The 12,305-nt window shown below is 50.6% G+C and overlaps 1 protein-coding gene across 1 annotated transcript in view; it reads right to left on the reverse strand.

Annotated features, from left to right (window-relative positions):
- Positions 1–1,567: 1,567 nt before the first annotated feature.
- Positions 1,568–12,305, reverse strand: part of CLNK (cytokine dependent hematopoietic cell linker) — a 78,427-nt gene continuing 67,689 nt past the window's right edge. The window contains exons 17-18 of the mRNA XM_054581832.1: positions 9,061–9,216; positions 1,568–1,913 (exon numbers count right to left, since the gene is read on the reverse strand). Of these exons, the coding sequence (XP_054437807.1) occupies positions 1,767–1,913; positions 9,061–9,216 (303 nt within the window). The 3' untranslated portion in view covers positions 1,568–1,766. The remainder of the gene's footprint in view (positions 1,914–9,060; positions 9,217–12,305) is intronic.

Raw genomic sequence — 12,305 nt, forward strand, 5'->3', positions numbered from 1 at the left:
ATTGTATTTTAAAATGGTCAATGTCTACTTTTTCCTCCTAGCATCACATCATGTGTTTATGAGTAGGAGGTGATAAAACATTTTAAAAACATAAAGCCAAATAAAAATGCTAGCCACTACCTGATGTTCATCTATTTTAACAAGAACGATGCTTGAGGAGCAGCAGAAACGTATCTCAAGAACACAGTCTGCACGCCGTGGCCCCTGTGAATCAGTGAGTCAGCGTTCTCAGTAAAATCTCCCCAGCGCTCTTCAGCCTGTGGGCTCTCTGCCGAGTCCGTTCCCACCCTGGCCGGGTTTACTGGAGCCCAGCTGGGCATGACCCACTGCCATGCCGCCTTCAGCCCGGATCAGTGTGCTCCTTTGTAGCCCAGCTCCGACGTACCCCTTCTTGCCTCGCCGATCCTGTGTTGTCCTGGGCGGGCGCCCACACTCCAGGGCAGGCTCCGGTGGGCGCCAGGGGCTCCAGCTGTACAAGCGGCTCCGTCGTCAGTGCCCCCGAGCTGACTTAGAGGCGCCACGTCATGATGGCCTTGCGAAGGGAGAGGACCCGCGCGCCCGGGCCGGTGGGTGGCAGATGCTGACAGCTCTTCTCAGACATTGTACTATTTTCCTGGATATCTCTTGCTTTTAATTATAACTTGGTTTTACCTCTGCATGGAAGCTACAAATATATACTCTATAAATTTCACATGTAGGCTTTGGTCACATTCAAAGTCATTGTGTACTAATAATTTCAACCAGAACTTTTTTTTTTTTTTTTAACTTCACTACAAGAGTTTATTTATTTATACATGTAAAGGTGGGTCAGTCTCTATTTTCAAACTGTCTTTATTTTTCATCGGGCAGGAAATGCACCTGGGACGATGTGCTTGGAGGGAGCCGGGGAAAGCGGTTGCAAACCCGGGCTGTCCCTGTGATATGGAGCGAGCGCGCCCACAGCCTCTGTTTCCCGATCTGCACGGTGAAACCAGAATAAACGGCATCCTCCTGGCGGGGAGCTGGGGCACGTGCGGTGTCCCCACAGCGTGATACTCACTCAAGGACGGCCGCTCCTTTGAATGGAGGTCCACGGCTGGAGTTTTTAAAAACAACTATACTTTCATTCACGCTTAAGCTCACCTCCGTGCTAGGACTCTGCTGCTTCCATTTGTCTTGAAACGACTCCAAGCAGCGTATGCCGGCCGTTCCGCAGCAGCGTAAGTGCACTTCTGACTCCTGTCTTTCCTGTGATACTCACAAGAGCTCGTTTTCCGACCACGCTTCTCCCCCAGAATTGAATTTCCAGCATTACAAATAGCATGGCGCTAACATTCCCCAACACCGGCAGCATAATGGATCATGAAAACATTGTGAATGCACAAGTCCAAGCATTTCTGAAATAAAGGCAGGCCACACAAGGACCCATAAAGAGCATAGATTTGGGACTCCCACCCAGACTTGCCGTGCGCCAGCTGCACACATTCAAGCAAGTGTTTCGTAACCTATTGCTCCTCCGTAACATGAGTGTAATGACCGACTTTATCACTGTGTCTTTAGAAGATAATTTTTTAAAAGTTAGGTTTGACTTTTGCCTCTCTTATATGTCTCTTCTGTGATGTGAGCTTTCAAAGCCATGATTGAGTTAGCAGTTTCCACCATAGACTGTTTTTCTTTTCTACAATGTCAAAACGTAATTACTTAAAGCCACAGAAAATAACCTTTGGAAAGAAGCGTCAAATAATAGGGGCCTTGGGTCCAGGGAGCTGAAGATAAAACAGGCGCGCCTACCGAGGGGAGGAGAGTTTGTTGAGAGGCAGTGGCTGAGCCAGGTAGCACTGTTCCCTGCGAGTCCCGGTTTTATCTTTCCCGTCGACGAGCACAATAGGGAAACACTTGTAGTGTTCGATGATGTCTTCCACCGAGTCAAACCTCTGAAACACACACAAGAAAGTGAATGGACATCTCCCTATCTTTCGTGCCTGTAGGTTAAAGTACAGATGTTAAGTTTTCCTTGGAAGAGAGATGGGCTCATTACCATTTTGGGGGGGTTGGAAAAGTGTGTCAGAAAGTCATGTGAAAAAAATTGGACGTGGCAATCCAATTCTCTGGAGGACGAGTGGTAAGGATGCCGTGACGCGGAGAAGAAAGGCGCCTGGGGAGACCAGAGGCAAACCAAGGCAGCGACTAGGATCAGGCCACCTGGTCAAGCTTCTCTGTCACCACGGGGTCCTGTTGTAAGCAGTTCAGATGGGTTATTGGTAGATGAGCTACTTACACAGCAGGCAGCCCTGGGGAATCTTCAGAGTTTATGGGCCTCCCTTAGCTCCTCCCCCCAACCCATGACAAACCAAAACGGAGCCCATCAGGGATTGACCTTCACTTAGTAAATTGGTGGGAAAGGCGTGCAGCGAACTCTCTTCCCATGTAACCCCCTTATTCCAACAACTTCTAGAGTAATCAGAAACCCAGAGCTGGCCGCAGGGCAGCCCATACTTCTTAGCCAACTTAGCTCCCTTCCCTGGGCTTCTCATGGGAAAAAAAAAAAAACAAACCAAAAAAACCCCCAGCAGATCGTTTCACCTTGATGTTTCCAGAGACATACAGAGAAAATCCTGAGGTGATTTGATGGGAAGTAAGATGATTTCAAGTTGCAGGGCAGTGGAATCAGGAAGTGCTTTGTTGAAGATACAGCCTTGAAATGCGCTGTCCATTCTGGGCCATCCCAGGGAAGGGGACAAGGAGGGTTTGAAATAGTAAAGGCAGAGGAAGAAGCAGGACAGGGGTTGAGGGCGCGTGGGCATCGCACCCGATTCGCGGAGTCCGGGTGAGCCCTCGGAAGGAGTACTGGGAGGTGGTCAGGAAGGGGGCGCTCCGCCGGCCTTCCCAGCGGGACGCAGCATGGCTCCTCCTGGGCAGCCCCGGGAGGTGAGCAATGGCCCTCCTTGAGGAGTCAAAGAAATGGCAGCTCAGAAGTGGGCCGGCCCGCTCGGAGGTCGCCGGGCGGCCAGGACCAGGAGCGGGACCTGGTTTTTCTGGACGCTGTCAATGCTTCCCTGAAACAGCGTTGCCTGTGGCTGTGACCCTGGCGTTCCAAGAGCGGCCGCCTGGAGGAAGGGCGTCCCAGTGGGGACGTCAGGTTCTGCTCTAGTTCTGTGTCCCCTCCCCAGACACCAGAAATGTTTGCAGGCCCTCGGGGCAGCCAGCAGGGAATGGGACTGCCAAGGCCACTGTCCCCAGGGAGGTTACAGCTGGTGGGGGCAAAATAACCTCCTGTACGGAGAGATCCTGGCCCTCAGGGTGATGTGCTGTGAAGACAGTCAACTCTGGGTTCCAGACCCTCACCCGGCCGCACCCTTGGGGGCTGCGCGGGGCTGAGGGAGGAGCCTGCCTTTTGCCAGGGGAGCACCAGGTTGGGATGCAGAGGCCTGAAGCTGCTGGGGCTCTCGCCTTCCTGCAATGGGAGGGGCTTGGAGAGGGATCACTGGCTGGCGGGACTTAGGGACAGAGATGTGGGCTGCTGAGCCTCCCCAGCTCCCAGACCCACTTCATTCCTGTTCTGCCCGGCGGCTGAGGCCACAAACCTGCCCTCTTGCCCCCGAGCTCATTTGAGTTGGGTTTTGTTCTTTTTTCACTAAAAGATCACTGATTAAATTCCTGTGTGACTTGCCCCTCTGTGCCTGCTGCTGGAGCTGCCGCAGAGTTTCGGTGGGAGAAGCCGTCTGTCCACCCCCAGCAGGTCCACAGAGAGTATCAGTTCCTGCCTGATGCTGAGGTGAGGGGCTTTCCCAGGTGTCCAGCGAGGTGATGATTGCTCAGCTAAAGCAGTCAGCCGTGAAGGGCTCGGGGAGTGCCGTGCGCGGTCCCCACCCACTGGCTGTGTGTCCTCGGTCAAGTTTCTTACACTCCCTGCCTCAGTTTCTCCAGGAACAGGGACGGTGACACTAGGACCTACCTCTGAGGACCATCATGAGGACTACCTGGCCTAACACGGCATTCAGAAGAGACCTCCAGAGACCACGCGTGCTCAGCGGACGCCCAGGGTCACCCTGAGCCCCTCCCGCCCAGGATCGCCAAGGACTGGAGCAGGGAGCGTCGGAACCGGAGGCGGTTCCGGACTATTGTTGTAGGCCTTGAGAAAGGTCAGAAATGTGTCTATTTCATTTCCCTGTATAAATCAAGGACAGAGTCTTTTCTCTGTTTCCTCGGACTTGAGGAAACAAAAAGTGATTGACGAGAGCAAACTTTGCCACGGAGAACTCTTCTACAAAATTGGCTCCCCCACGCCACACAACAGGAATCCTCTTTCCTGGTATTAGTCTTCAGGGGGGAAATGTTTGCTTTGTATTCTCATTCCTGTTTTCCAGGAGCGTCCCAAAATAATGAATTCAATATTAATTGTGTTAATCACCTACATGGATGACATTTTATATGAAACTGTCATTTCAACAAGCAGCAGGAAGCAGGCACGGCAGGGGCTATCAATCGCATTGCTGTTTCTTATTATTGACTTCTAGTGATAAACCTGCAGCTGATGTATTACCCTAAAGAGACTTTTAAAAGATTATAATTAAGCTCTTGTTTTTATATTAAATGATTTTTTTTTCAGGAGGACAGTAAATGTCATCCTAATGTTGGATCTTAAACTTTGTTTAAACCTTTAAGGTTTGCCCGACAGACCAACCGCAGGCAGTGTTTCTCTGCCGGACAGGTAAGTCAGTCTGGGCACACACGTGCGAGTGAAAGCAGAGAAGAGAACGCGATAGAAGCAAAGCAGGAGGGAGGCGAGAAGCAGGCAGGGGACGTGAGAAACAAACCCACGGGGTGATCGTCTGTGCCTTCTTATCTTGCGAGTTTGATTTGTCAGGTAAACAGCTATCCTAATTTTCAGCCACTAATGGTCAACGTAAGGTCTGGTGATTGAAATTGCTCTCTTAGGAGCTACCGCAGAAACGCTGACCCGTGATTTCTAAACTCGGCTGCAGCGTCGAGGTGCGCGGCAGGGACAGCTCTGAAGGCTACAGGCGGCAGGTGCCCCTCCGGCTGGCAGGGCTGGGGGTCCACCGGCTGCTCGGTAGTTCCACTCCTGCCCCTGCTTGAGTGCATGTGCACAGAGTCACAGATTCGCCGGCCTCCTCCGGGTGGCAGGGACTCCGAAGCACTCTGCTCTGGGTCCCCAGGACAGAGCACTGTCTCTCACAGAGCGACAGCGTATGGTTAACACTTGGCCAGTAACCGGGCAAATAAATGGGTGTAGTGAGCTGAATGGTGGTCCTCTCCAAACAGGCCAAAATATGTCCTAATCCCTGAAACCTGAATATTGCCTGATATATCAACGAGTGACTGTTATTTCCCATGACAAAAGTTGGGATGAAGTTGAGGATCTTGGGAGGAGGAGCTTATCCTGAGTTATCCCTACAAGTAATTACGTGTATCCTTGTAAGACAGACGGGAAGGGGGACTCATTCAGGGGAGAGGAGGAGGCGGTGTGACCACGGAGACAGAGACTGGGGGGAGGCAGCCGCGAGCCAAGGAAGACCTGTGCCGCTGACAGCACCAGGAGGTCGAGGCGGCCAGAAGATCCTTCCCCAGAGCCTCCAGAGGGGGCGCGGCCCTGCCCATAACTCCGCTTCAGTTTTCTGGCCTCCAGAACCGGGAGAGAATACGATTCTGTTGTTTCAAGCCACCAAGTTTGTGGGGCTTTGTCCCAGCAGCCCCAGGAAATGGATACACTAGCCATTCACCACCTCTGAAGTCAGGTGTGACTTGCTAGCCACATGGTGGACAGAATGGCCCAAATGCCTAATATGCAGGGAAACGGACTCCCCGACTTACTCTTTGCAGGCGCACATCGGGTGCCTGCCTCCTCCGCTGTGAGAGGTGTCGATGTGCTGGGCCTCCCTGGGGGGCCTCGCCTGGTGGCCCCGGTGCCTGGCCTCTGCCTGGAGGGGGGGGCGCACAGAGCTAATGAAGGGGCCTTCAGGGCTCACGAAGATGGAATCTGATAGTTACTACATACCTGCCTCTGTGTGCCTGGCTCATCTTACACTCAAAATAAGTCCCTTGAGACAGGTGTTGCTGCGTGGTACGCATGGCTAAATTCTAAAGTGTGCAAAAGCGCCAAAAAGCCACATAAGATCAAAATGATCTTTGAAAACCTGGTGCCTCACTACGTTTTCCCTCTAGCACCAGATGAAGTAGCTGGCTGGCATTCAGCAGAGCCCTGCTGGATCCAAGACTTTTCTCTTGTTCCAAGCACGGGCGATTCTTCCTCAGCAGGGAGCTTACACCGTGACAGGGGAGAGGGAAGAGAGTGCAGTCTATGGCTGTCTCAGTCCTGGACTGGGACAGGTAGAAAGAACCACCTATAAATGGTCATTTTTCACCCAGTGCCCAGCACAGCAAGCTCCACGGAAGTGTGAACTATTCAGTCAATGTTCTGGGCTGGGGATGGCGTCTGGGCGCGACATTGTCTTAAACTGCGTGAAGAAGTTGGTCTTTCTGCAGACTACATGGAACCCCAGCTTTGCCAGGCACTGGCTGTGACCGTGGGCCCGCTACTTAACATTCCTGTGCCTCAATTTCACCATCTGTTACGTGGAGATATTGGCAGCATCTACCTCGCAGGGTTGCTATGAGAATTATATCGATCAATGAGTTACTAATTGTTAACTGCACGGAATAATGCCCGTGCATGTAAGTAAAGATGTGGAAAGGAGGGGACTCTTGCTTGGAAGAGGCACGGGAGGAGGAAATTCCATAATCACGTGCAAAGGGTCTTCTTGACATAGGCTTTGGGCTCCCTCAGGGGTCCTGGCTGGCTAATGAGAGCAGCTCAGCTGGAAGCCAGCCCATGTGCCCGCTGAGGCAGCCAGGCGCGGCGGGCGATCCGATGAGCCGCTCTTAGGCGCCCTCACCGACGCCCAGTGTCTCTGTCGCCTCTCTCTCGTTAGCTGTGTGGCTTGCTCGGGGGAAGAGCGGTAAACTCTTCAGGTCTCAGTCTCCTCTCTGGTACAAGGGGCTCAATACCCAGAGGTGGGTCCTTCCCAGAGGTTTCTGAGGACCGCACGAGAGAGCAACGTAAACAGCCCCCACAGAGGGTTCTGTGGCCCATGTCAGGGTGCACGATTTCCATGGTCTGTATTCTCTAAGGAAAAGGATCCTTAGTCCTATGCATGTAAAAATGATTGATTTTTTTTAAATGAGAAGTTTTATAACCAGAAAGAAGAGACTAGAAGGATGAAGGGATGGTGAGCTGGCCAGTCCGTTACCCCGGGTGTCTAGCTGAGGGAACAACAGCCCAGTTATTACCAGGACTCAGTCGTAGTCACAAATGTAGCGTAACGAATGCTTGTCGTGGGCGCACTCGCTTCCAGGTGGCCTTCTGAGTGTTTTCCATTCACTCGCTCGCTCATCCTCAGCACAGAAGGGAAAACCAGCTACTTCAATTTGGACGTAACACTTCCTCAGTCTGGCTGTCTTTGGCAGGTCTATGTATTCATCTACTCGTTCTTTGCGCTCTTATTGATGCCCAAACTGGCCTGGGCTGTGGCAAGGGCTGGTGAACGGACCCCACAGTGGCCTGGCCGGTGCTGACCAGCCTCTCTGGCCCACGTGTGATCTCTCAGACATGGGCTCTGGGTCAGGCACAGTGCGCGCCAGACTGTTCAGGCTCCGCTGAGAGGATTTTCACATGTGTGCCTGCCTGGAGCATTTTGGCAACCCTGGCAACATCCCTTACTTTGATGTCTCTTGACAAATAGTAGATATTTGTGAACTTCTGGTTTATTTCTGTATGGGTTTGCTTGGGCCTCAAAACACCACCAAAACTGTGCCACAGACTGGGGAGGGTGGTGGCTTAGAGAACAGGAATTTGTTTTCTCACAGTTCTGGAGGCTGGAGCCCCAGGTCCAGGGGTCGGCAGGCTGGTTCCTTCCAAGGCCTCTCCCCTCGGCAAACCCTGTGTCCTCACAGGGTCTTGTCCCTCTCTGTGTGTCTGTGTCCTACTCTCTTCTTATAAGGACACCAGTCAGATTGGATTAGGGCTTGCCTTAATGACCTCATTTTACCTTAATCACCTCTTTGAAAATCTTATTTCCTAACACCATCACGTTCTGAAGTGCTGGGGAGTTGCTGAGGACTTCAGCTGGCGAATTTGGGAGGTGGGGGCATAATTCAATCCATAATACATACCAGCCAATAAAGCTGAGGTCTGGTGATGCCACATGGGAATCATTGAATTATAGAAATCTAGACTTGAAAAGACCACTTACATTTGAGGACACTAAAAACAAGTGAAGTGACTAGCCTGAGCTCACACACTTCGTAAATGATGACCGAGAAATTGAACCCTAGCCTTCCCTCCCTCCCTCCTTCCCCCTCACCCAAGAAGAGCTGAAAGTGCACTCTCCTCCTTCTCCTCTCACTACCTGTATGTTTCTAGCCATTGATAGTTTTCTGAGCCTCAGTTTCCCTCCATCTTAGAGACAATTGTTACGTCAAAGAGTTATTGGAAGAGAAAATGAGATAATGTAGATAGACAAGCCCTATCACCAACATACTCAGGGAAAAATCAATCTCCTTTTCCCTCTCTCTTTGATTTATTGACCCATTTATGAATGAACACTTGAATCGATTCATTCTTTCCCCTAGCCACCCAATTAAGAACGGGCACCGGGCACTGGGCACTGTGATTAGGCTCACCTTCAGGTGGGGACACAAACCTACCAGTTCCTACTGCTACCATGCGTTGTCAGAAATGCCTGCAGGGGGAGTTAGTGCGGGGGCAGGGAAGGCATGTGGCATCAATGGGGGCTTTGGTGGAGGATCCTGGGAGGCAGAGCTTTCATGTCTGGCAGAATGAGCTTTCTTTAAAGGGCAAAGCAGGGTAGAGAGTGCGTAGAGTGGCCGGCGCTGTCTGGGGGGTAAGATGTGGGCAGGGACGCTTGTTAAAGGGGCTGGAAGGATTCATTACATGCTCTGCCTCCAGGGCGGCGCTCTTCCTTCCCACCGTGCATACCCCATATTCTCCTCTCATTGTTCTTTAGCACAGGAAAAGGAAAGGCATGAACCTATACTCACTTCACCTCCTCTGAGTCCCGTCCCCAGAACAAACTGCTGATCCCTCTCCAGGAAGCGGATTTTCACGTTGTAGACTTTGTTCCCATAAAACACCACCAAAACATAGGGCTCTGTCTGGGACTTCATGGAACAGTCTCGGACCAAGAAAGCGCCGTCCTGAAGGGAAAGGGAGAATGCTTATCTTCTCAGGCGTCCCAGCATCGCACCCTCCCAACGCAGAAGCAGTGTGGCTCATGGGAGGTGCCGCACTGGCTCTGGGTTTTGGTAACGAGTTCTTTATTCAATTTAACGCGGTAAGTATTTATTGAGTGACAGTGTGTATGAGGGTCCTCTTTATTTTCTGAGAGGTCAACCAGTTGGATCATGACACCCCTTCTTCTAGACCTTCCAACCTCCCCACCATCCTCAGCATCGTGCCTGCAACCTCAGCATGACCTCCCTGCCTTGTGGTTTTACCTCCTGTCACTCCTGCAGTCTCCGTCCCTGGGGCCTATGTCCAGCTGAGCCACCACTTACTTCCCAAGGCCCCATCTTGCTCCTGGGCTGCATGGAGCAGCCCCCACCTGCCCTGTCCCTGCGTGTCCTTCACCTGCCGGTGTTGCGGAAACCCCAGTTCTACCTGACACTTTGGTGTTACTATTCCAGGGCAGGGCGGGCGGCAGCCACCACAGGCTTTGAGCAGAAAGGCCTTTAGCATGACAGTGTGGGCCTCTGTGTGCGGAGATGTCAATAGAGGACTGGGGTCTGAGAGACACACACACACACACACACACACACACACGGGGCTTCAGGGTCCTTGAGGTCAAAGTGCATGTAGCAGCTGTTTGAAGGGGAGGATTACAGCCTGGAGGGAGGTGAAGGCAGGTGCCTGGCAAACCAGGGGAGATAGGAAAGGGCCCTAAGGTGAGGTCCGGGAGGGAGAGTCCTGGAGGGAGAGGGAAAGCCAGAAGCGCGCATTACAGAAGCCAAGGCGATGGTCCCAAACTATCCTAGCAAGCGAGCAATAGTCCCCGCTGATAGTCCCCGTGAGCGAGGGTCCCAAAGGCCAAGAGTGTGAAGTGGTCTGAGGGCTGCGGACAGGCACGCCCCGCGGAAGGCCCCCGGATGAGGCCCCGGGCGGAAGGCCCGGGACTGGAGCATGCCTCCCGAGGGTGGGCACACCTGCCTGCAAGGCTCAGTTCCGTGGTGACCGCGTGTCATTTACACAACGAAAACTCGGACTGTTATTGCACAGATCATGATGAATGCTCTATAAAAATAAGTATAATGATATTTAGCATAATTGTTATATGTATTTCTCTCTCTAGGCTATATTTAATATCTATATATTTATATGTAACTACAGCATACGTGTAATTCATAGTCATAATATATAGAGTTATATAAGGCTTATAATACTGTGTAGTAAAACTTTAAATATATTAAATTTATAAATAACACCATAAATTGTAGTGATGTTCTGATGGTGCTGGCAGCTAAGGTTTTTGAGAATTGCCCTCAAGGTATCAAGCACTTTACACACATTGTTTTATTTAATCTTTACCTACAATTTGAGGGGGCATTTTATCCTCATTTTACAGGTGAGGCAATTAGGATCCAAGCATTTAAGTGAATTTCCTAAAGCATCCTAACTGGTCAATGGAGTACGTAAAAGTCAAGCCTGATTTCTTGCTCGTTAAATATACTAGCCTCCGAGTCCACTGAGTGGGGCTGAGGAATTTCCTGGAACTTATTTTGCCTAAACATTCAGCGGTAAGTGCATCCTTAAGACTCAAACATAGAAACTGGCCAAGGATCAGAAAGGGACAGTAGCCCAGATATGTGACCAACGTGGGGTTTATCATCTTAAGTTCTGCAGTGAGCTTGTCACAATGAATCTGCGTAATCCTGCAATTTAAACTATCTTTGATAAATGGGAAATGCATTTTGACAAAACTGAAACTAACAGAAAAGGACAGATGAAGCCATTCAACTGAGATTTTGTTCTTTCATTGTTTTAGGGGGAGAGAAGGCAGCAACGGGCGTGGGAGAGAACGGGAGGGGATGGGGGGGAGCGGGGACTGAGGCAGATTTTGCGGAAAGAACACTGATCTGGAAGACAGGCTCTGCTGCTTTCTCCCGTGTGACCAAGACCTTGACTTAGCTTCACTCTTCTCATCTAGAAAATGAGATGCTTCCCTTTATGTCTACTATGTTCAAGAGACTTTGCTAGCAACTGCATCCATTTCCTATTGTGGCTCAACAAATTACATAAACTCAGTAGACTAAAACACAAGTTTGGTCTCTTGCAGTTTTGGAGGTTGAACTCCGACATGGGTCTCACTGGGCGGGAACCAGGGTGTAGGCAGGGCTGCGTTCCTTCTGGGGGGTCTAGGGGGGCCCCTTGCCTTGCCTTGCCTTTTCCAGCTTCCAGAGGCTGCCAGCTGTCCTTGACTGGCGGCCCCCTCACATCTGACTCTTACACCCCTGCCTGCTTCTGACAAGGATTTCTCTGATTACATGGAACCCTGTCAGATAACCCAGGGTAATTTTTCCATCTCAAGATTTTTAAGCACATCTGCAAATTCCTTTTTCCATGTGATGTGACATATTCACAGGTTCTGGGTATTAGGACGTGGACATCTTGTGGGGGGGGGCGGTCATTATTCTGTTTTCCATAGCAATTTATGTGTAATTTATCTTATTTAACCCTATAATACCAATCCTGAGAGTCAGGTTTTATTAAAATTTGTTGGGGTCCTATCATTTACTCACCCATTCACTATGGAACTAATTCATTTATTTTTGGGTTTCTCCATTCAACAATGACCTTTGTTCTAGTTCACTGAAGACAGGTTTTGGTGCTGCCTGCGACTTGAGAGACTTTGTATCACTTCTAAACAATCTAGTATCATTTTCTGTGCGTAGTAGAACAGTTGCTTAATAACTGCTTGCTCTTTGTGGTGATGGTTGTAGTAGTCATTTGAACTGATTGCAAAATATTTCAGTTTTCCTCTCCTTTTGGTCACATGGTAGCTTTGTAATCATCCCCCACCTCTTCAAGTTAGGTCTGGCTGTGTGCCTTTGGCCCATGTAATGTGAGCAGACATGAAGCATGTTACTTTTGAGAGGGTATGTTAAGGGCGAGCGTGTCTCTGGTATGAGCACCCATGGAGATGCAGCCTTCAGGAGCCTGCCCCACCCACCCAGACCCATCTTGAACATGGAGTGCAAGCAAGAAATACAGTTTTGTTCTGCTAAGCAAC

The sequence above is a fragment of the Pteronotus mesoamericanus genome, unplaced genomic scaffold, assembly GCF_021234165.1.
Source record: "Pteronotus mesoamericanus isolate MK-2021 breed Mesoamerican mustached bat unplaced genomic scaffold, CSHL_Meso_final contig_68, whole genome shotgun sequence".
Taxonomy (NCBI): domain Eukaryota; kingdom Metazoa; phylum Chordata; class Mammalia; order Chiroptera; family Mormoopidae; genus Pteronotus; species Pteronotus mesoamericanus.